This window comes from Nanorana parkeri, unplaced genomic scaffold, assembly GCF_000935625.1.
Source record: "Nanorana parkeri isolate BGI_ZX_2015 unplaced genomic scaffold, ASM93562v1 scaffold1204, whole genome shotgun sequence".
NCBI lineage: Eukaryota > Metazoa > Chordata > Amphibia > Anura > Dicroglossidae > Nanorana > Nanorana parkeri.
This window is the reverse complement of record NW_017307472.1, coordinates 200,996-225,356: the sequence shown is the minus strand read 5'-3', so window position 1 is coordinate 225,356 and position 24,361 is coordinate 200,996. Positions and strand designations below refer to the sequence as shown.

At 43.9% G+C, this 24,361-nt stretch overlaps 1 protein-coding gene across 1 annotated transcript in view; it reads left to right on the top strand.

The window, feature by feature from the left end:
- Positions 1-10,227: 10,227 nt before the first annotated feature.
- LOC108796970 (breast carcinoma-amplified sequence 3-like) overlaps positions 10,228-24,361 on the top strand; it is a gene marked incomplete at its 3' end in the record, with an annotated part of 206,142 nt that continues 192,008 nt past the window's right edge. Inside the window, exons 1-2 of the mRNA XM_018568540.1 lie at positions 10,228-10,357; positions 22,353-22,456. Coding sequence (XP_018424042.1) covers positions 22,386-22,456 — 71 coding nt within the window. The remainder of the gene's footprint in view (positions 10,358-22,352; positions 22,457-24,361) is intronic.

Here is a 24,361-nt window from a genome sequence, read left to right as displayed (position 1 = left end):
CCATCACGGCTCTCTGCACGGAGATGATCGAGAGGGATGGTATGTGTTAGTGTGACCTGTGTGTATATTAAGTTATGGCCCCTTAGAAATCATGAACCTGACAGAGCATGGAAACTTAAATGATTAATTATGTAAAGGAAATCTGTACCCAAACATGTAGGGTATAATTACTGACCTCATGAAATGCCGGTAGTGTCTGTGGAAGAGGTTGGTATCTTGGCAAAGGTAAACATTCACTTAAGTGGGGTAAACATTCATATGTGGGGTATACATACATCTATTTTCATTTAACCTGCTGGCTGAACCAAGAAAATAGAACAGATTACTCCAATGCTTAGCAGCGTTGATTCAGCAATCACCTGATTGTATTCTGACAGCAGCAGCTGTCAAAATACCCAAACAGAGCTGGCAGCTCATTAGCTGCTAGCTCTGTTCGGCCAACAATTTTCTGATATGCTCCTTTGATCAAGAAATGCCGGTCAGAAAGGTGCTGACAGTGGCACCGACGCATCAAAGTTCAATGCGTGTATACCTGGCTTTGGTACGGTGAAGCTGTGTACATGTTGAATACCCAATCACTTGCAAGACAAAACACACACAAAAAAAAACAGGATTATTGCTTGCACATGATTGAAATGAACACCTCTTTACCTCATTCGCTTGGCAATGTCAACATGCTCGTTCCCTTTTAGTTACTCAATCCCACTGACCCAGAACAAGCAACTGTTAAGAGAAGTCAGAACATCTGATCTGAATTTTGCAGGGCTATTCACTAAAGGATGAAGAGTTTGGAGAAGGCACGGGAAGTGATCTATCTAGGACAACATAGCTGAACTGGAGAATTATTCCAAATTGGCTATTTTGGCCTAGATTGTTCTTCTCCTGCCTTCTCCAAACTCTTCACTCTTGTGAATAACCCTGTTAGTTCTTGTGCAGTGATGCAAGGAGCCAGAGGTTTCCTTTAATACTGACTTGTAGAATAGTTTGGAGACTTAACCCGTTAAATGTTTAAATCCAGTTTTTTGTCTGTAATTTGTTATACTTTGCAAGGATTTTAGCAAATGCTGTAGATGCACACCTGCTTCTATTCAGGCTGTTTTGGTGCTTGAGCGGAGTTGGAGGCTCTATCTTTACAGCACTATAATGTTCTGTGATGAACTACACACCTAACGAGGTTTGATTTGACATTAATTTGTACCAGAACTGAAACTGCGGTAATCCTATAGACTGTCTGTAATTTGACCTCAAATTATATGCAGGCGTATGGTAATGACAGTGAACCAGGAGGAGGTGGGTGACTATTTTGAACAATGTCTACAAATTGTGTATGACTGTACTGGTTTCAATTATCTTAGTTTTTCTTGCCAATTTCAGATATCCCTGGTTGGTGCAGATTGACATACTTAAAAAAAAAAGTTTAGTAACTAATTAAAACTAAACTGTAGAGTTCATCTTTTAATTCCTTAAATGGCTGAGGGCTCAGAACAGCTCAATTCTGACATCCTTGGGCTTAATTTGAAAGAACTTGGCATCATTATTCTTAACTCTTAAATTAGGACAACCCTCGCACTGCAAGGGCTAAGTACTCGTTTTCTCCTAGGGACAAAAATCACTCACCTGAACCTCGCAGCTGACTGGCTGCCACTCTGAAATCCAGTGTACCCATCGCACTCCTGATTGAATAATACCCTTATAGTCGGGTGGGTGCCAAGTGACTGCAGATGCCTCTGCAATCCAAGATAAGTGTATGTATAAAGTCACTCGCACTCCAATAGAATTTCAAGTCAAAAACGGTTTATTGATTCGATTGCTATCACATCATATAGTGATGTTTCGGCAAACAGGGGTTCCTTCTTCAGGTCCCCTCTGCCTCTCCTCATCAGTTGTAGTGATGGAATGTCTATACAAGAGCTTAGACCCCTGGAGCAGAGGCGGGGGGTGGCATGAGGTGGTCTAACAGCCAGCCGACTGCAGGGTTCAGGTCAGGTATAACTTTATTTTTGCACCTAGGGTAAATCGAGCACTTAACCCTTGCAAGGGTTAAGAATAATTCAGCCCAGAGTTTTCATTTAATGCAATAATCGCACAGTCCTAAAAATAGCTGCTAGCTTATCCTTGTCCATAAGCAAATGGATGGACCAAATTAGAAATTAATCTGGAAAAAGAGTCCCTAATATTTTAATTCTGGGTTGTTACCTTTTGGAGTTGGCAAGTTTTAGAAATGCAGCTGAACACCTAAGCTACATCTGCATCAGAGTATAATAAAAAAGAAAGACATAGATCATAAACCTTGACCGAAAACACTTTGTCAACTTTTTACTAAAGGCACCATCAACCAGTGTATGTAAGTGGAATGTTTCTGGTCACATTTTGTATCAGCTGCATTTTTACAATGGATAAGTGCTCTACTTTCATAAATCAGTTCCAATATTGAAGAGTTCAACTGAAACATTTTACATCACAAAGTCTGTTTTAACTATATAAAGGTCCAGTTTGGAAAAGTTTATAAATGTCATATTTAGCATAATTCTGTCATCCCTCTAGTTTTCTGGTCCAATTATGTATTACCACTGGCTGGTACTTAGGTCGGGTAGCTAGTATGAATTTGAATTTTAATCTCGTCTTTTTAAGAAAAAATAAATATTTAATCAAGATTTTTTTTTCCCTTTTACATATTGTTAATTTAACATGTGTAAGAGTTTTTCAAAACTGCATTTAAGTTATTTTAACTTTTAATGATTGGGGGAAGTTACCATAAATTACTTTGTACTGTTTTTGTTCACTTAAATAATAAAAACAAATAAACCATTATGTCCTGTCTTAAATAGGTCTCTTCTCTTTAACTTTTCTCTTTCACATTTGTAAAGGCTTCTTTTCTGTACAGAAATTGCGTGGAAGACACCGGAATCGGCCAAAATTCGCGGGGTTGGTGACAGTATTTCCTCGGCAGAAGTCTATCATTGGGTCGACTTTTGCCAAAGGAACATGTTTGAAATTTGTTTGACCGCTTTACTGTCCCTGTTTCCCCTCTTTCATATATTGGATTTCAGTTCTTTCAGTCGTGGAGGCCCAAGATGCCAATCTGACATCCAACCATCAAGGCATTTTGAATAACCCCTCCCAAGAGCCAGCCCACTGCTTGCATCAGGGCTGAGGACTCTTGCGTAGTATCATGATGTTTTTAGATAGCTATATACAGCACCCTGCTGCCCCCTACCACCAGCCATGATCTGCCTGCATTGCTTAGAAAAGACCAACGATGACGTCTCTGGATGTAAAATTGGTATGGAATCAAAGCTGAAAGGTTCCATTTAAAAATGTTATTAGCACGTTAACACGGGGAGGGGAAAGAACAAATCTAAGAAGGCAATTATAAACAGATTAAACTTCAGCTTTATGTTTTTCTTACAAATTAAATTAAAAATCTGAAGGAAACATTTTGGTTGTATAGCCTTTACAATCTTTTTATTGCTCTTTTAACCTCTGTCACACCACTTCAGGTGGTCACCAGGGCAGGAAATGAGAGAATCTTTTACACATTGGAATAACGTGGGTTTTTGTTTTTTTTAAATCTATGATCATGTGCAATTCAGAACCTCTTACAACTTTGTATTGGTTTGTGTTATCAGGGGGGTATCTCTCACTTTCTGGCTCTAGCACAGGGAAAATTCCTCAACAGTAATAGACTGCAACAAAAAAAAAAAGTTTTGGCTAGGTGAATTATACTTAGGGGGGTGATGGGACAGTAAAACAATTTTTTCTACTTTTGTTAATAAAAACAATTACATTAAATGTAATCCTGTAACTGCAATGGTATGGTTCCTGGTAGAGACTAGGTAAACGTTCTTTGAGGATGAAAGGGGTGTCGTGTAGGGGCTACAGCAACGTGTAATGGTCCAAGCAAGTCATATCAAGCCCATGGAAGATAAGTGATCTCTGGAAAAAACTGACATCAATGCTGTTGTATGCAAAATATAATCTGGCCTGGGATTCAGGAAAATATCAAAATATACAGCTAAAATACAAGTGTATACACTGTTGTAACTGTCAAAGAATGTTTAATTCAATTTAGGTTAGGGCTTGTAATCCAAACACCCTTGGTCAGGCAGTACAGCAATGTCCTATACCCAACCCTTCATAGTCAATACTGCATTTAGTTATCACGGTGGTGAAAAGTGCAGAGGGTATGCCTGCTCACATTATACACAGAAGAGGAACAAGGGGGTATATTATAGAATGGTAAGTATGGGTGGCTATTTTTTGTGGTGAAAGATACTATTTATAGAGACCCCCTGCTGCCTACTCTAAAGTCATCAGAATAAAGCCTGGAAGTGCTCGGCTCTGAGATCTTGCAAGTTCTCTTGCATACGCGAGGATCTTTACACCCACACACACACACAATAGGTTGGACTTGATGGACATATGTCTTTATTCAACCTCAAATACTATGTAACTAAGACACTGGTAATTTCCCATTCACCACTTTCATAGTACTCTGCATCCTCGGTGCAGACAGTTTTAATGAGCAAGACTAATTCCAAATATACTACAGACACAGGCAGGATTTTTCCCAATTGAACTTTGAACCAAGATGTCCCTGTTGTGGCTACTGGCCTTGGCATTGCACTACAGCAAGTCATTTCTTCCTTTCTTGTGGTAGATTCCAATTATGGATGTCTACGTTCAGAGCTAGAAATAGGTCCTGATCACCCTGTCAGTGCAGGGGCTTCCAAACAACATCTTCAAACTCCAGAAAAAGGAAGAGAACCTCATGGTGAACAGCTGAAATACCTCTGCTTCCATTATATGCTGTAGAGTGAGGAGGACTTTGTACTAGGGATTCACCGAAATTTCGGCCCCCAAAACATATCGGTACTTTGGCAAAATGCCGAAAGTACCTTTTTTTGGCCGAAATTGCAGTGCAATCCCGAGTTTCTCTCCTCCCCGCTTGGTGCTGCTCTTTGTTCCCTCTGAGACAGAGCAGGGTCCAGCGGGGAGGAGAGAAACTCAAATATCATAATGCTTACCCAAGAGCTCACATGTGCCTACCCAAAAAAACAGACAAATCAGATGTCTGGACCTTAAGTGTGCTAAGTGACAGACCCTGATCAAATCTGCAATCAACCTTCAAGAACTCTTGATTTGCTTCCCGAGGTTGAGAACAGTTTCCAAATCTTGGAGAAATCTTCTGGCTGGAAAGCAAGGCGGAAATTACTTTGTCTAAGCCTCCCATAGCCCTGGATGCTCCACTCAGGGTCCAGACACTGAAATTCAGGAATTACGCTCTGGGAGGAAACAATGGTCTCCGGAATAGTAGGTTCAGCTGGACTGGGAGAGTCCATAGACACGTAATGAAAGTTCCCGGAGAACTGAAAACCAGGCTTTCCAGGGCCACCTGGAGCGATTACAATGATTTTTCCTATGCACTTGCAGATCTTTTTGATAACTAGAGGTAGTAAGTTGATTTGGGGGGGGGGGGAACCATAAGCTGGGTTAAACTCCTTGGGAAGCCACTCTGCTTCCAGACACTTGTGCTGACTTAGAAAATCTGCTATCTGATTGAGGGATCAGATCAAGTCCCATCAGTATCTCACAAAGGCAAACAAAAAAAAGATAGTAAACTGAACCCCCACTGATGCCTTTAAGCAATCCCCAGCCTATCTTTTCTCTGGCTTAGCCGGTGCAACATACCTGATGGTTCTGAGTATTGAGTATGAAAATTGCAGCTTACCTTTTTAAATGCTCTTTCCTGAAAAATCCAGGGCTGAAAAAATCCTACTTAGTTCTCTTTAATGTTGAGGTTGGGTTTTCTTTAACCTCCCTGGCCGTCTGAAAATCTCGTTTTTTTTTTTTTTTCTTTTCTATTTTTTTACTTTTAAATCTCCTGCTGGTTCCGCCCCCCTGTGACGCGGGTGCTTGCAAGGGACAGAACCCGGAAGACGGCATCGGCCGGAGGACACAGCGGGGCTCGTGGACAAGTGTACGCTTTTGGTACTGAAAATTAACCCCGAGCCACACTCAGGATTACCGCCAGGAAGGTTAATTAACACTGTGTGTACTGTGCTAGCAGATTCCATTATCAATTGTAAAAGAAATGAGCAGGACTATCCAGGCTAGGAGTTTCTTCCTATCATCGCATGATCAGTCTTAGTAAAGAAAAAAAACTGCTGAGAAAAGCAGTGAGCCTGTCAAATAGGACAGGAAGTGGCATCTCTGGGGGCACCCTGTACATAAGCTGTTTATAGAAAGTTCCCACTTGCCATGGTTACAAGGAAGCAACGTTCACATTTATTTATCAGTACAGAAAATCACAGCTGACAACAGACTCAAACGGAAAGATGTTCAGCAATTATTCATTGTATTTTTGGGGGTTTTCTTTTAAAGCAGATTTAAAGTACAATCTGGAATTTAGGTCCTCCGCTATTGTCTCTTACAGAACACTAAGGTTTTTGTGAGCGTTAGGCAGTGTCCCTAGACTTTTTGCTGCCAACGGACGGGGGGTGGGGTGGGTTAGGGGGTTGTGCATGAAAGTGACACTGCACTATGTAGACCTGGGGCACTCTGGCCAGCGTCCCAGCCAGCTCCTGATCAGTGACGTCACTGGTTGTCAGGAGCTGGGCGGGACACCGGTCAGAGCGTCCCAGGTTGCTAAGGCAGGGAGAGGTGTATTGCCCTTACACATCTCCCCACCTGGCTCTTAGCAAATTGAGACGCTCTGACTGGAAAGGGGGCGTCATGAAGCAGCATAGAGGCCACTATATGACAAACATGGCACTCTGCCTATCACCCCCATCATGTGACCCAAAGAGATGCCACCTGAGGCAATAGCCCCAGGCTGCCTTATTAAAAGGGACGGCCCTGATGGAGGCAAATATTTTTCTGCCAAATGCTGAAGGCTCCCTCTGCATGTCATTGCCTGCTATGCTTACCCTTTGGTTTTTCGAGTAACCCAGTACAAGAAAATATGAAGAGTGTAAGAGATTATTTTTACAGAAATATGGTATGGACACATAACCTTGCTAGGATCTGCACTGCTGTATCTAGCTCTAAAAAAAATACAAACAGGCCTTCATAGCCCACCAAACCATAACTTGCTGCCGCAACTCAAGCAGTGTAAATGGGCCCCTAAAGTATACCTGGATTCTGTCTGCCCATCCTGAGAGATGTAGTGCAGACACACACTAAACCTATGCAAGTAGCAAAATAAAAAAATAAAAAAGACCTACAAATACCTTTTATCCTCTTTTTTCCTAAGGCCATGTGACTGCTGTATCACTCCACTTATTTTTCTAAGGCCAGGGCAGGTCACTTCTGGTGACGTTGCTGTAGGCTTGCTACCAACCAATTGAACACTCTGTGGCCGGCCTGTATCCTTGACAGTGGGACTCTGCTGTCACTCTATAGCACTGACACTTAATAGCAGCGGCAGGCAAACACTGGCCCTCTATTTGTGGTGAAGCTACAAATCCCAACATCTACCTCCCAGAGTCATGCAATGTCTAATGAGATTTGTAGTTGCAGCACAGCTGGAGGGCCAAAGTTTGCCTACCCCTGATCTATAGCATGTCATGTTTATGTTTTAGGCCCCATTCACATTTGTAACTGTCCCTCATTTGGAACCCAATCCCTCGGTCCTTCTTTCCTCCTCAGTTGTTCCTCTTTTTATTGTACAGATATGTATGTAAAAGGTTCTATTTAACTACCAAAATGTTATTCAGCACTAAAACCTTTATCTTATCTCTTAAAAGGAGAACTATGAGGTGAGTGATTTCCACTCACCCTCATAGTTAGAGCCGACATGTGACATTGAAACTGTTACACGTCGGCTCTATTGATCGGGAAGTGAGTGAAAACATACCATTGCTCACTCACTTCCCGATCATCTCCCTGCAGAGCGCGGGACTGTCAGTCACCACTCCCCGCAAGGATTCCCCCCCTCTCTGATCCTCCAGCGCTGAGTGGAGGGACGGACTGGGGAGGGTGCTGGCACAGCTGACTCTGCCTCTAGATAGGCAGAGCTCGATGTCAATCAGCCAGCATGGTAGATCTTGACAGTATTGTTGGGATCTGTCCAAGCTGCTGCACTCTCAGCATATAGCGAGCAATAGCCCACTATATATTCTGAGTTTTGGGTCCCGGGAGGACGTAGTATATGTCCTCCCGTGGCCTGAAAGAGAACTATGGAAATAAATGACACCCCATAGGTCTGCTTTAAAGGAGAATTATGGGGTGAGTGAAAAACACTCATCCCCATAATTCAAGTCGACCTGTGACAAAGAAGCTGTTACAGGTCGGCTCTATTGATTGGGAAGTCAGCAAGCACATACTGCTGTCCTTGACTTCCCAATCTTCTCCCTGCTGAGAGTGGCGATTGTCAGTCACCGCTCCGTGCAGGGATTCCCCCCCATCCCCTCCCCTCTCCAAAGCGATGACTGGAGGAATTGATAGGAGGGGGGCGGGCGGGCACAGCTGGCTCTGCCTCTAGATTGACAGCTGGCTCTGCCTATCAGCCAGCTGGGTAAATCCCGATCAAATTGGGATCCGTCCTGGCTGCGACACGGTTCTGCGCTCTCAGCATATAGCGCCAAAAGCCTGCTATATACTGAGTTTTGGGTCACTGTAGGACATTAGTATATGTCCTCCTGTGACCCTGAAGAGAACTATGATCAAAAAGGGTTAGGCCAAAGTTCTCCTTTAATTATCTTGTTTACTATTTTGAAAAGCCAAGATAAAGTAAAGATGAAAAAAAATAATAATCTGGATTTACCCAATCATTTTTGGCATATAAGTTCTCAAAGGTCCACACAACAGGGGGTGTGTCCATTGCCTAAAGACATGGAGGGGAATGTATCAGAACTGGAGCAGTTGCTCACAGTAACCAATCGACTTCAGAAGAAGTTAAAGGAGATCTATGGGTCAACCTTTTCTGCCCATAGTTCTCCTCAGGGTTACAGGAAGACATATACTGTGTGCCAGTGGCGTCACAAGGGGGGTGCAGCCTGCACCCAGGTGACACCAAAATGACACAGTCATTTTGGTGTCCCCCCCCTCTGAAAAGTCGGGTGCTCGGTCATGGACCGAACACCTGACAGTATCATGAGAGGACATGGCAAGCATACCTTATCCTGCAGGGTGACGTAATCGCGCACGCGAGTGGTGACATCTCAGCAGGGTGACACTCGGTTACCGCTCCTGGTGTCACCCAGCCACGGGACGCCCCTGCTGTGTGCTCCCATGTTCCAAAACTCAGCATTGCCTGCTATACGCTGGGAACACCGCAGCTGGGAAGGATCCAGACAATACTGTTCAGATCCACCCCACTGGCTGATTGACAGCTGGCTCTGCCTATGTAGAGGCAGAGCCAGCTGTAACTGCCCCCTCCCTATCCGTCTCTCCAGTCAGCGCTGGAGGATCAGAGCAGGGAGGGGGGAATCCCTGCGGGAAGCAGTGAACATGTGCAAAATGAAGTTGTGCTTGCAGTGCTATTTTTAATGGCAGCAAGCAATACACACATTTTTGTGCACGAGTGCCAGGGGTTAAAAACATGCAAAGTTCCAAAAAGGTGCTTGAGCCTCTTTGTTGCATATGTCGCGTGTATGTTAGACCATTGAAATGAATGGACTGCCCTACTTGCAACAAGCAATGCTGTGCTACAAGAGTATGAATGGGTGCTTATGCAGGAGTACACAGATGAAAGTGACAACACTGCCACTGCATTAGGAGTTTGTGATTAGCGTTGTCACCTTACTAGAGGAAGTGTGAGGGGAAAAAAAACTACCATTCTTTTAATGCTAAAATACTTTAAAGGCATTTAAATGCCAGAAAGGGAGTTATTTATAAAGGATAACGTTGTAATCGTGTAAACACATCAAAGCACGGACCTATCCTAAGCTAACAGTACAAATACTTGTTTGTGCCCAGATTAGTGTACGAGCATGAAAACACGTGCACCCTCCTCGGGACAACATCTCGCGAGAGAATCAGATGTAAACAAAGGCAGATGTGAGCCGTGCATAGAACGGCGTCTATGAGTGCAGACAACAACAGACGTAATCCGTATCCGCCGAGCGACCCTCCGATCTTCCTCCCACACGCTGCCCTTCGATCTCCGCACCCCGCAACACCAGCGTGGAGACTGCTGACAAGCGACCCCAAACGTCATCACCCCAGCAGCCACGCCCCCTTGCGAAAGTCATTGGCTCGCTTTCCATGATTGACATCGGCTCTGGGGCACTGCCCGCGCTGTGATTGGTCGCTTGCTGCTGTTCCGCTTTCCTTGTTGCTGTATGTGTGTATCTGCTGCTGCTGCAACTGGGCTGACTGTGTCACAAGAACAGTGGGTGAAGCTGACAACAGGGTGAGTGTGCTGGCATGGGGGTGGTCTAGGCACAGGAAATAGCGGCTGATAGAAACAAGTCAGCTGCTGGTGTTATTGTGGAAGTTTACTGACAAGTCAGAGCCAGCCAGGCACTCTGGAGTTCTGGGCACCAGTGGCTTTACTGCTGCTGTGATGGGCATGCATGTGCAATGCCCCATGTGTGTCAGGCTGAGACATTGTATGTTTATGACTGCTGTGCTAAGCAGAAGTTCATCAGCAGAGTTATTGCATGCTGACATCACACTCCTCATTGGAGGTTATCAATGGATATTAGTAAAAGGCCCCAGAAAGTCATCCTAGATACGTTGTAGACACCAAGATGGAGTTAAATAACCTGCATTCATGTTCAATAGAAATGTATCTACGTGGGACCTATGTTGTATAAACTCTCACAAAATATTCACATTACAGTCAAAAGGTTTTCAAGCTATTTCACTTCTGCTCCTTAATATTTAAAAGTTTTAGCTTCCTATATAATCAGCTGAGCTCCGATCCTGATATCTGTTTTACGGTGGCCTTTTTCCCTTGCAGGGTCCTATGGAGACACCCATGTGTGCGCTAGTAAGCTGTGTGTCTCCACACACAGGCACAGCAAGGCAAGCCTATTCCTAGCAACCTACTCCTTCCTTCTCCAAGCTAGTAGATGGAGAGTGGCTGCAAACTACTCTATCCTTTCTGATCTTGTACTGGACAGGAAGTTCAGGGAAGCTGAGCTGGATGAGTTATTATTATTTATATAGCACCAACAATTTTTGCAGCGCTTTACACTGCGCACATTCACATCAGTCCCTGCCCTCAAGGAGCTTACAATCTAAGCTCCCTATCACACATTTGTACATACAAGGGCCTTTTTAGACAGGAAACAATTAACCTTCCTGCATGTCTTTGGAGTGTGGGAGAAAACCCATCCAAGCACAGGGAGAACATGCAAACTCCTTGTAGATAGTGACCTGGCCAGTATTTAAATGAAAGACCCCCAGTGCTACATGGCAGAAGTGCTAACTACTATGCCACTGTGCTGGATCTATTCAGAAACATGAGGACTGTAAGTGCTTGGGCAAAAATGTAAAGCAATGCTTTGCTGGGCAATGAATATTTGTATGATCTAGATTCATTATTGAAAAAGGTTTGAGAGTTTAAGGCCCCGTTCACATATAGCGAATTGTCGCGCGATTTCCGCCGCGATATCGCGCATTTTTGCCGCGCGATATCGCGAGAAGTCGCCGGCCAATGTTATTCAATGGAGCTGTCTTAACTCCATGTCGCGCGTCGCTCGTCGCGGTCGCAAGTCGCTTCTACCGGACCCTTTTTTCGGCGGATTTTGCGCGATTTTACTTTTTTTCTATGGAGCCCGACGGGGAAGGTCGCGCTACCGTCGCTGGATCGTCGCTGGAACGTCGCCCCGAAAGTCGCGCTATCCCGGCCGTGCGGATCCGCTGCAAAAGGTATGTCGCTATATGTGAACGGGGCCTTATACTACTTTTGAATGCACTTGGTTGTCTGTCACCATTCAAGGGCAGAATACTACTCCTAGAAGTAGTCAGTCCCTTTCAACAGGACTTCTTCTGTAATATATTGTAGACATTTCGCTACTCAGCCAAGTGGCTTCTTCAGATATAGTAGTAGTAAACGCCAGCAATCAGTGGCGTAACAATCGCCATAGCGACCCAGGCGGCCAATATGGGGCCCGGGTCACAGGGGGGCCCGGCCAAGACATCCCCCTGATGCCGTGCGGGAGGCCTGGGTCGCTATGGCATCTCAGGTTCCTCCTTACAGCCGCTGCTGTGTCGGTGACAGCCAGCAGCTGTGGAGGAGGAGGCTGGGCCCGGTGTCAGCAGCGGATGAGTAGGCGGCGCGACGATAGAAGAGGAGGCAGGGTCTGTCGGCGACCGTGGAGGAGGTGCTCAGCGGATCAGGGCTGACAGGTAAGAGTGTGTGACCAGCCCACCTGAAAACCTGCAGGGCTTGCCATAGAGAGTCCATGGGGGGCTCTGCAGGGTGACTCTCAGGTGGGCTGTTTGGAATATCAGGTGGGCTCTGCAAGGGGCATAACTAGAAATCACAGAACCCCATACAAAATTTTGCTAGCAACATACCACATGGGTAACTTAGTCTTAAGTCACCTTGGGGTGTGTCAAGGCAGATGTTGCTTGTTCAAGAACAAGATGGGAAAGTTTGTAAAACCACCCCGTTCTAATTACATACTCCAATACAGAGCCATAGCTAGCTCCTTTTTGCGTTCGAGGCAAGAACAGAAAATTGTGCCCCCCCAACAGATGCGTGATGCAAATGCGCTGGGGGCCACAGCCAAAATAGCATAAAAACTTGTTTGTTTGACGAAACTAATTAAAACATTTTTAGTTTCCGTTCATTTCGGCCCACATGTGAAATATTAGGGGTCTAAACAGGCCGCTGACATTTCCCTTTTGAAATAAAAAAAGAAATTAAGGACATGGAGTACTCAATTTGTTTTTCTGCAGCCTCTGTTCTAAATGAATGGCAAGCACTCAGTACAGAGGCTTCCCATTCAGTCACAAACTGGTAATAGTAAAACATTTACTATCATCCAGTTTATGAATGGATAGAAGCCTCTATAGTGAGTGCTTCCACCCATTGAGAAACTCATGAATGAACAGGAAGTGATGTAAAGCACTTCCTGTTCATTCATAACTGGGGACACATAGTACTATGTGTCCCCAGTTATTTACAAACACTGGAGTGATCAGATGATTGCTCCAGTATTTGCTCTGCACAGACGATCAGTAAATATCACCGATATTTACCGATCTTCCGCTCTGCCATCTTGAGCGCTGAAGCCAGCAGGGGGGCCAAGGAGAGATCTCTGTGACTTCAGGATGGCAGAGCAGTGAAGAGAGAAAGACTTTGTTGAAGCACCTTTGGCAGCAATTACAGGCTCAAGTCTTTTTGGGTATGATGCTACAAGCTCATTGTCATGTTGGAAGGTGAATCTTTGGCCCATTCTGAGGTCCTGAGCGCTGTGAAACAGGTTGTCATTGAGGATATCTCTGTACTTGGCACCATTCAGCTTTACCTCAACCCTGACCAGTCTCCTAGTCCCTGCTGCTGAAAAACACCCCCACGGCATGATGCAGCCACTGCCATGCTTCACTGTTAGGATGGTATTGGGCAGATGATGAGAGGTGCCTGGTTTCCTCCACACATAACGTTTAGAATTTAGGCCAAACGGTTCAATCTTGGTTTCATCTGACCAGAGAATCTTGTTCCTCACAGTCTGAGAGTCCTTAAGGTGTTTTTTTTGCAAACTCCAAGGGGGCTTTCATTAGTTTTGCACTGAGAGGCTTCCATCTAGCCACTCTGCCATATAGGCTAGATCGGTGGAGGGCTGCAGTGATGGTTGTCCTTCTGGAACTTTGTCCCATCCCAACCCAGGCTCTCTGGAGCTCAGTCAGAGAGCCTTCCATAGAGAGGTGTGTGCCTTTCCAAACCATGTCCAATCAATGTAATTACCACAGATGGATTCCAATCAAGGTGTAGAAACATCTCGGCAATGATCAAGAGAAATGGGAGGCACCTGAGCTAAATTTTAAGATTTGTTGCAAAGTGTCTGAATACATAGAAAAGGAGAACTATGAGGTGAGTGATTTTCACTCATCCTCATAGTTAGAGCCGACGTGTGACAGTGAAACTGTCACACGTCGGGTCTATTGATCGGGAAGCGAGCGAACACATACAGTTACAGACATGACTCCCAGAGGCATGTTGGAAATTGTAGTTAAAGTTCAGCTGGAGGGCCGGAGTTGCCCACCCCTGCCTGAGACCAAAACAAGCACTTAAAAAAGGAGAACTGTGAAGTGAGTATTTCACACTCATCCTCTTAGTTAGAGCCAACCTGTGACAATGAAATTGTCACGTCGGCTCAATAGATCGGGAAGTGAGCGAATGCATACCTTCACTCGCTCACTTCCTGATCATCTCCCTGCAGAGAGCAGTGACTGTCAATCACCGCTCCCCGCAGGCATTCCCCCCCCCCTCTCCGATCCTACAGCGCTGACTGGAGGAACGGACAGGGGAGGGGTCGGGCACAGATAACTTTGCCTCTAGATATGCAGGGCCAGCTGTCAATCAGCTAGCTGGGTGGATCTCAACAGTATTGTCAGGATCCGTCCCGGCTGCGGCGCTCTCAGTATATAGCTCGCTTATAGCTGAGCTTTAGGTCACAGGAGGACACTAGTATTCGTAGGACAAATAACAGGGGAACAACTTGCGTTCCATCCTGGGGTGTACTTGCGCCACCTCCGGGAGGAGGGACCTGAGGGACCCCAAAAAACTCTCTTCAAACATATGATTAATGCTGCTAGAGCACTGATACCCAGACTCTGGAGGGAGGTGAGGCCCCCATCTATCACCGAATGGATTAAACAGGTAAACTACATAGCCGAAATGGAGGAACTCCTGTTCACCAAACAAGACAACCTTACCAAATTCTCCAGACTGTGGGCACCTTGGACCCATTTTTGCCAGGGGAAAACATACAAGGAACTCATGCAGAAACCTGACTAGACGACTGACACACACGCTGATAACATAATACATCTTAGTGATTCCCCTTTGAGGGGGGGAGTGGCACGCCCCACGGGAGGGTGCTCCGGCCGGTGCACTTTAGGATCTCCCTCCAAGACGCCACTAGCCCCTGCTCGACGGAGCACCTGGGGGTTTCACCGCTGGAGACTCCTCCTCGTATGTGTTTTTTTTGCCTCCACTTGCTCTATACTTCTCTGCGACCTTTGTCTCGTTTTGTTTAGGTAGCACCAATTTTTTGTTGTGCCTTATGTCAGGAGAATTACTGTAGGCAGAGTTCTTAACCAGCTGATCACAGGCCATTGTCCTGAAAGATTGCTCATACTTCCAAGCCTACCTATCCTCCCGAATGTCCTGTGTGATATGCCAGATGTTATTATTGCATAGCAATGAGACTAGATTACGCTGGAATTGCCAATTGTGAGAACCTGCCTGCAATGTCTAGTGACCTAACCAAACAGCCTCATAGGAGGTTGCCCACTTGAAGATGTAAAGTGATATGTTGTTTGTTTGTCTTTTTTTTTTTCTTTTTCTTTTGGGATGTGATATGTTTGATCACATTTGTATGTACTTTCTTTGTTTAATTTGCTCAATAAAACAAAAATTTTAAATGAAAAAAAAAGAAAAAAAAAAAAAAGGAGGACACTAGTATATGTCTTCCCGTGACCCTGAAGAGAACTATGGGATAAAAAGTTTACCCCATAGTTCTCTTTTAAGTACATGCGGTATTTCAGTTTTTTCTTTTTAATAAATTCAAAGACATTTTTACAATTCTGTTTTAACTTTGTCATTATGGGGACTGAGTGTAGATTAATGAGGGGAAAAAAAAGAAGTTAAACAACTGTAGTATCAGGCTGCAACATGACATTGAAAAAGGTGAAGGGGGTCTGAATACTTTCTGAATGCACTGTATGTGATAGTATCTTCTCTGTTGGCTGCCGTTATGTGTAAAACAACCAGTGAATTTATAAATATCAAGTGGAGTGTTTTGCCTACCCTACAGTCACATGCTTGTTGAGTTTTGGACTGACTTCAGCTTTGAATTTCAGCTCATTGCTATTTTGAAACCTGTTATCTTCTTCTGATAAAACCTGAAGATGACATAATCAATTTAAAATTCAGATCTATCTAATACATCTGTTGATAGTGTTCACTAGAAATATTTTGTAATCCCTTTCCAGTGCTGTATTTACCTTACACTTACCTTACACTTTTCTTTGAAAAAGTACATTATTTTTGTAAGGAAGGTAGGCTGCCACATTTTTGTCCTACGAATATTAACCTTGTGATATAAGGCCTCATTTAATAAAGTATGAAATGTGAGGATGTTATCCTGTGTTCACATCAAACATCCATTCATGGGCAAGAGACACTTTATTTTTGAAATACTCTGCACTTTGTCCTTTAAGTTGGCCATACACTGCTTGAATTACGACTAATTACTGCTAACTCGGACAAAATTCAAGCTGTGTGTGGCACTACCAACACCGCCGGCTCAACAAAATTTGATTATTTAGGCCAAGTAGAAAATTGTCTGCCAAACAGTGACTGCAGCTGATCAGCTTCAGTCACTGTTCAGGTATTTTGACAGCGGTGGGCATCGTCTGTCGGAGTACAGTAGCCCCACAGAGGAAATTCTTCAATCCGCGTTGCGTGGATATAGGAATCTCACAGGCTGCATGAAAGAAATCTATAAATGTATGACCAGCTTAAAGTGTCTTTCCACCTTTGCAGTCAAATTGGGATAACACCTATATTATATGTGTTACATGGTCTCATTCACATAGCATAACTTAATAAAAATGCTGCTTACATATTACTAGATTTCTATATGCCGAATTGTCCTCTGGAATGCTAGGGGGCTGGGGAGATTATCATAATTACACCCATCTGCACTGTGCTGGTAGATTTCATTTTCAGTTGTAAACTAGATATGGACACTGTCTGTTCTAACAAAGGGTTAAAGAGATAGAAGTGCCCCTAATCATTTTAGTCCAGCGTTATCAGCGGTGGTGGAAGGGGTGAAGAGCTATCTGTCAATTCTGCTCGGCTGCCCCTGAATAGATTTGAATGGGACCAAGTGCATTGTGCACTTTATCATCAGACTGAGACACTTCTGAGATCCTTCACAGTTCATAGACCGGTGCAGTTCACTTCCTTCTAAGCTGCTTTAAACTACTTTTGCTTTTCCATTTATTTGTATGAGGGGAAAAGCAGTTCTGATGTGAATAAAAGGCCACGTACACAGGCCCTATAGGTAAACAGGTGCTTTGCCCATGCTGGTCTAAGCCAGTGGTTTTGAACTAGTGTCATGCGGCACACTGGTGTGCCGCCTGGGCTCATCAAGAGGGCTACGGCAAAATTAATACAAAATCTCCCCAAAACTGCAGTACTAAGGGAGCGAGTTCCAGGAGAGCACCTGACTGATGCTTAGCAACAGATGACGTCATCTATTGCTATAGATGTTGTCGGCGGCCACAGACTTAAACTTAGGCTATTGCCAGCCTCTACAGAGGCAGATGACATTATTGGTTGTTAAGACTCAGTTGGGTGCCTTGCGGGCACCATGGTATAGAGCCCTGGTTTCCAACATGCAGCCCATTGGTACTTGCTCTCTGACCCTTTGCAGACTCTAGTGGAAGCATTTATTTTAAAGAAGCTTTAATAATTGTAAGCTCTCCCTTGCAGGGCCCTGCTAAGCATCTTGTCTTTATTTGTATCGTTACTCTACTGTCTTTCTTTAGGGCTTGTTCACAACCAATTGCGGTGCGTTCCAGAGCGGTAGCTGCTGGAACGCACCTCAGCTGCTCACAAAACTTCCCCCTGCGTTCTGGGGCAGGAGAATTCCTGAATGCATTGAATTCAATGGTACCGCTTCCACTCCCCATCCCCCCCCCCGCAGTGCGATCGGACGAGGGGCAAGACTACCTCCTGCAAGTGTGTTTTCAACCCCTGCGATCACCCCTTTTAAATGTCTGCAGCCTCAGTCTAGTATGTCAGAAGTATCTGATTTATGCCATACTGAAAGTTATTTACAGCCATTTGAAGCTGTCAAGGGCCACAGTTGAAGCCTCCTCGATATTGCAAGTTGACAACCCCTGGTAAAGAGTATGCAAAGTTCCCAGTTTTCAGTCTTTTTTGAAGTATTTAATTGCATAGTTTAGCCAAAATAGGAAAGTGTTTTTTATTAGTTGCAAAACTTGAGTTAGAATGTGCTGTTGGCAGGTAAAATGGTACTGTGGGGGTCATCATGGTTTGTAACTTACTTCAGGCTAAATAATACAATATCCACTAGATTTAAAAAAAGGAATTGTAACTTGTATGACCAGCTTTAAAAATTGATTAGGTCCAATAAAGCATTTTTCAATATATCCAGTGTTATTAGTTAACCTATGTTTTATACAATCTCATCTACCGTATATACTCGAGTATAAGCCGTCCCGAATATAAGCCGAGGTACCTCATTTTACTACAAAAAACTGGGAAAAAGTATTGACCCGAATATAAGCCGAGGGTGGGAAATGAGGCAGCTAATGGTAGATAGATACCAATAAAATGACATGAATATTTATTTAAAAGAAAAACAATAACCTAGCTCTGTAAGTGGAAAAGGGGGTACAGGGCTACATATCATGTACTACGGATCATTTAACCCATTCATATTAGCAGAGGATAATTGTAAATCTATTGTTCAGTGCACTCTATATGTAGTATATAGTACATGTACATATAGAGTGCCTGCAACAATACATTTACAATGATCCTCTGCTAACATGAATGGGTTAAATGATCCATAGTACAGGGCTACATACAGATCATTTAATACATTCATGTTATCATAGTATAATTGTAAATGTATTGTCTGCACTGTATTAGCAGTATATACTCTATATAGAGTATATACTGCTAATACAGTGCAGACAATACATATATAATTGCTTAATTAATCTCTCTCTCTACCCCCCTCCCTCCCCTCCCCTCACTCACTGTGTGCCGGTGATCGGATCATCACATCACGGAGAGAGCAGGGACGAGTCAGCGGCGCGCTGATCAGACGAGAGGAGCTCCAGGTGGGGTCCTAATTTAGCTGGCTCAGAGGTGCCTGCCCGCTAAATTACAACCCCACCTGGAGCTCCTCTCGCCTGATCAGCGCGCCGCTGACTCATCCCTGCTCCCCTGCTCCTGACTGGCCGCTGCAGGGGTTTTTTTTTTTTTCTTACTTACCTCGCCGAGCGTCGCGTCACTGCTGCTCCGGTGGGCGGCGCTCCGAGCGGGGTCATCTGGCAGTCTCCGGCCACCTAAATTAGGACCCGGAGACTGCCAGATGACCCCGCTCGGAGCGCCGCCCACCGGAGCAGCAGTGACGCGACGCTCGGCGAGGTAAGTAAGAAGAAACCTGACCAGCTCGAGACGCTGACTCGAGTATAAGCCGAGGGGGGGACTTTTCAGCAAAAAAAATGGGCTGAAAAACTCGGCTTATACTCGAGTATATACGGTAAGCGTTATGAATACATTGGCTGTTTGGGAGCCGAAATTAGGCTGATCATAGAGTGAATGGGGGGAATTTATCAAAACTGGAGCAGTCACAATCTGCCCATGGCAACCAATCAGCATCTCTCTTCAGTTTGCTCAGGTAAGATTTGAAAATGAGACCGAGAAGCTGATTGGTTGCAGTGCAAATCTCCAGATTTTGTCTGCTCCAGTTTTGATAAATTACCTTCAATGATTCTTAGCCCTGATTTATACCTAGCGTTTTGTAGCACTTTTTCTGTCCTAAAAAAACGCTAAAGAACTGCCCAAAACAAAATTCCATTCCTTTCTATGCACGTCGCTGGGAAAAAGTACATGAGCTTTCTTTTTGGCAGACTAAGCGCTTTTTTGCCCCATATTCCTCATGGAAGCGCCCAAAAATGTGCATTTGCCCATTTACATCAATGTGTCACAAACGTGCACAAAAAAACGTGCAGTGAAAACACATGTAGAAAGGAGCGAAAACGCTGTCGCTTGGTGTGAATACATCGTCAGACGACAAGAACTTTGATTGTTCTTGTTCTCTTATAATCATAAATATTCCTATGTTGAAGTGAACAAACAAAAGGAAACATCAGATTATTTTATGATTATTGTATTATTTTGGAATAGCTGGCCATACTTCGTGAAATTCACATTTACGATTTCAACAGTAATTGCCAAAATTTAGACTGTAGTTTCCCTGTGTGCTCAATGTTTGTACTGATAACAGTTTTTGAAAACTATTATCATGTGCACAGAATGATGTGTCAACAAGTTGGAGAATCCTTTTCTTCTCTTTCAACACAGAAAGTCATCCACTGTCAGATTATACTGCTGCTTACAGGAGAATTGGAAACTGGCAAACAAAAAAGTTTCTAAAAAAAATGTCCAGTGAAACGTCTTCAAGAAAAATGCAGCAAGTCCAGTCGCCTTGACTGATTTTTTACAGATAAAAAAGTTTCTAGGTCAGCTCCGGCTAACCCCTCCTATTCCTCGCATACCCCAGTTTTTTGCTAGTGTCCTAGGAGGATGGATGACTTCTAATTAGTTCTGCTGGGAAAAGTATTTTGCTAACATTTTCTTCAATTCTTATTTGCATTTTCTGCAATCAAGATACATCGCTGTTTGAGCTGGTCTACATAGCAATTATTTGAATCAGCCTCTCCTCACCCTAGTTTTGGTCTGACCTTTGAGCACTGGGTTTTGTGTTGGCACTTTCCAGGTCTAGAGCTCCTGATATTGCGTCTGCGCTTGCCCTGTCTCTGAAGATTCACTCTGTGATTAGGCCGATTGGGGCTAATCACTGGGAGATGTCTCATTATTTGCCCTGCGGGCAGTTTACAGCCGGTGGTGGGCTTTGAATTTCCTGCTTTTTGCTGTTTTTACTGTTGAAGGGGTTAATGCTGAGAGACTGAGCGTTGACTACATCCACTAGATGGAGTGACACATGCTCTCTTTCCTACCATTTTTCCCATTGAGGAAGCATTGCGCTGCTTCTTCTTCTGCAATCTCTGGTCTGTTCAAACCAGACCCTCTAAGCCTAGTCATCCAGCAGCCTGCAATTCTAGAACAAGAAACCTGTTAAATCCTCCGATAAGTCTTTATTATGAAGGTTTTTCAAGTAGGGGGATGGTTGCTAATCCTTGCAAGCCTTTGGGAAGTTTGTCCTTCAGGTATCCAGGTATAGAGACCACCCCTTTAGGTTTACAGGCTAGTCCCTTGCATATCACTCACCCTTTAGCTACTCGTCTACCCCCTTGTGCCACAGCATAGCTTTTTGTTTCTTTCCCGTTGGTAAAACTTTTTATGTTCCACCTTTCTGGTGGGTTCAGATTGACCAGCTTCTCACTTCTTGGTTTTATAGTTCAGTGCTCTCTCCCATGTTGGTTCATTCCTCTCTGGATAGTGACCATTTGTTTCTTGGTCTTGATTATCAGGTCAGTCTCTACCTCATCATATTCAGGCATTGGTCCTTCAGATGGCTCTTAAACGGCAAGCAGTCCACAGTTCTATTTTTTTGGGCCATTTAGCAGTTGATTGCTGTTTGCCCACCCCCCAGTTAGACTGCTTTTGAATGTCTTGACAGTAGATGACTTCCTGTGTTTCTCAATGGAAAAGAAGGTAAGTAGGATTTTTGTGCTCACCATAAAATCCTTTTTTTTTGGAGTCCATTGAGGGACACGGAATTTACCCCTCTGTGTTTATGACAATGCTCTTAGTACTGCTTGCTACAAATTGAGGCATGCTGGGAATACAAGGGGGTTATCTTGGGCTGGCCTACAGGTTTTTTTTTTATTTGCTAGGGTCCAATCCTTCTGTAGGGGGCAGTATAACACAACAGTAGTTGACTTCCTGTGGCCCAACCAAGAAAAGGATTTTACAGTGAGTACAGAAATCCTATTTTTCACAATTTTCTCATTAAGTGATCAATTTTGTATCTAGAGTTGTGCTCTGCTGGTTTGTGTCCAGTAATCTAGACACCCAAGCCAGGCAGCAGCCAGACCTCTGTGGAAGTCACAGTAGTAAATCACTACAGCCTGGTCTGTGACCTGCCTGAATCTGTGATTGAACAATGAAAAGGCAGCAGCACACTGAGATTTTCCTTGGGCTATCTCCACTTGTGAGCATGTTCATAGACAGCCCTGTACAAAGAAATGGAGCCGTTATTGGCTCACAGTGCTTTTCCTTCTCTTTATAAATCACACCCTGTACAATGCTTTACAGGAGGCTAATTTCATCACAAATTCAGTTACTTATGTTTGTTCTACGTAACAATGAGTTCATTAATGAATAAATAACTTGATTTAATGTTTTTTTTTTTATCTATATGCTTGGAATTTAACTTTAAGTTAAAATGCCTTCAAGTGAATGTTGCATTAAATACTGTATCTGTTTTTCAGAGCCTGGTGTTCGTAAAGTGATCAGTATTTCAAACATGACGTCAGAATCTCCCCGGCGCCCAAGTCGCTGCACAGGTGGTGTGATGGTACGACCACAGGCAGTCACGTAAGATAATTTTTTAATTCATTCATTTTTTGCACATTCTAATGAGGTAATGTGTAACTATTCACTATGTTTGACTAAACACCTTTTAATGTTGAAACTTAAATAAGCATCAGTCATTTTGTAGCAATGTCTTGCAAATTATGCAGAAAGAGAAGATAGGCACTACCTTTTCATTCAGTCGTGAAACTAGGGGGATGTTGTGCCCCGACTCCGCACCATCAAGCATTCTTTTCATGTATGCATTCTATTATGGCAGATGTACAATGGGAAGTAGGGGTTGACCGATTATCGAATCTACCGATTATTATGGCCGATATTCACAAATTGTAAAATAATTGGTATCCATCTTAAGTCTTCCAATATTGCCGATAAGTGCCAAAAGTGAAGGGGAGCCTCCACCGGCAGACGCCCTTTCGCTGCAGCAGCAACTAGCGCCTCCAGTGTGCCCACCAAAACCACTACATTCAATATCCACCTCGCACATCCAGTGCCTCCAGTATGCCCTCCCCCCTCAGGGGCCCATTCATCTGCCGAAGGCTAGATTCAACAGCCGGCAGCTGAATGCAAACAGCGCGCAGTAGGCGGGAGCAATAGCCAGCCTGCTATTGGCTATTTCAAATTGCCTGCTGTTTACATTCAGCTACCAGCTGCTGAATCTTGCCGCTGGCAGATGAACACATAGCCATGTTCATCTGCTGGTGCAAGATTCTGCAGCCGGATGTAAACAGATTATCTGCAGCTGATATCAATTATTGTCCTGAAAAGTGGCCCATAATTGGTATCGGTTCTGAAAAAATGATATCGGTCGACACCTAATGGGAAGATGTATTTTATGTCACATATAGTAATATGTATTTCATTTTCCTACACCTCAGACTAAAACTCATATACAGTACCTCTACTTCCTACACTGGTAGGGCTGGGGCAGATAGGCTAAAACATTCCTCTGCATCTGTACATCCAGAACCAACTTGTAGCATTTTGGTTATAGAACCCAGAGTGTGCAAACTGTAAGTTCCCTGCAAACTATTTCAAAAAGGAAAATGCACAGACTACATGGTAAACAGTGAGGACTTGTCCAATAATTTGTGGATTTTTCTAGAGGTATGAGAAATAACTGAGTATATGTGAATAGATGAGAGATAAAAATACAGTTGTTTTTTCTTTTTCTTCATCAACCCTTAGGGGTTTTTGTTATGACGGGGATTTGTTACCTGTGTAACACATCTTATGCTTCTTTGTTCCCTTAGGCTGGGTTCACACCTAGGTGTATCGAATATGTGCGTTTGTCAAGGGTTTCGTGACGCACATTTTTACCGGTTCACGGTAAAAAACGCGCGACAAACACACGTTTCCGAGGGCTACCTGGCTGTATCCCAATGGAAACGCGCGACAAAAACGTCCCAAAGAAGCTCCTGTACTTTTTGGGGCGTAGGGCGTTTTGTAGCGTGTTCATACGGCCTGTAATACGCCCAGGTGTGAACCCTACCCATAGGAAATAATGGAATTTCGGTGTTTGAGCGTTTTGCAGCGAATTCGAACGCGCTACAAAACGCCCAGGTGTGAACCAGGCCTTAGGATTAATATGGGTGCCTGGACAGTTTTACTATATTAGTTGTGAAAGGCAGGAAAATGAAGTGGGGGAATCAGATAATGAGTTTGTTTAATCGTATGCAATACTTTTAAGTAAATAATACATTTGTGATTTGCTACCATCATAATAAATCATGTTACAGGAAAGACTGTGCATGAGAACCACTGCAGAACATCATAACCTGAACTGATAGTATGATGCTAGCTAACTACCCGCAGCTACTATCCCAGATAGCAAGCAATTGAGCTGCAAGTTTGAAAATGACTTGCTAAACTATTGCAGACTCGCCAAGCTTCACAATTTTGTTGCAC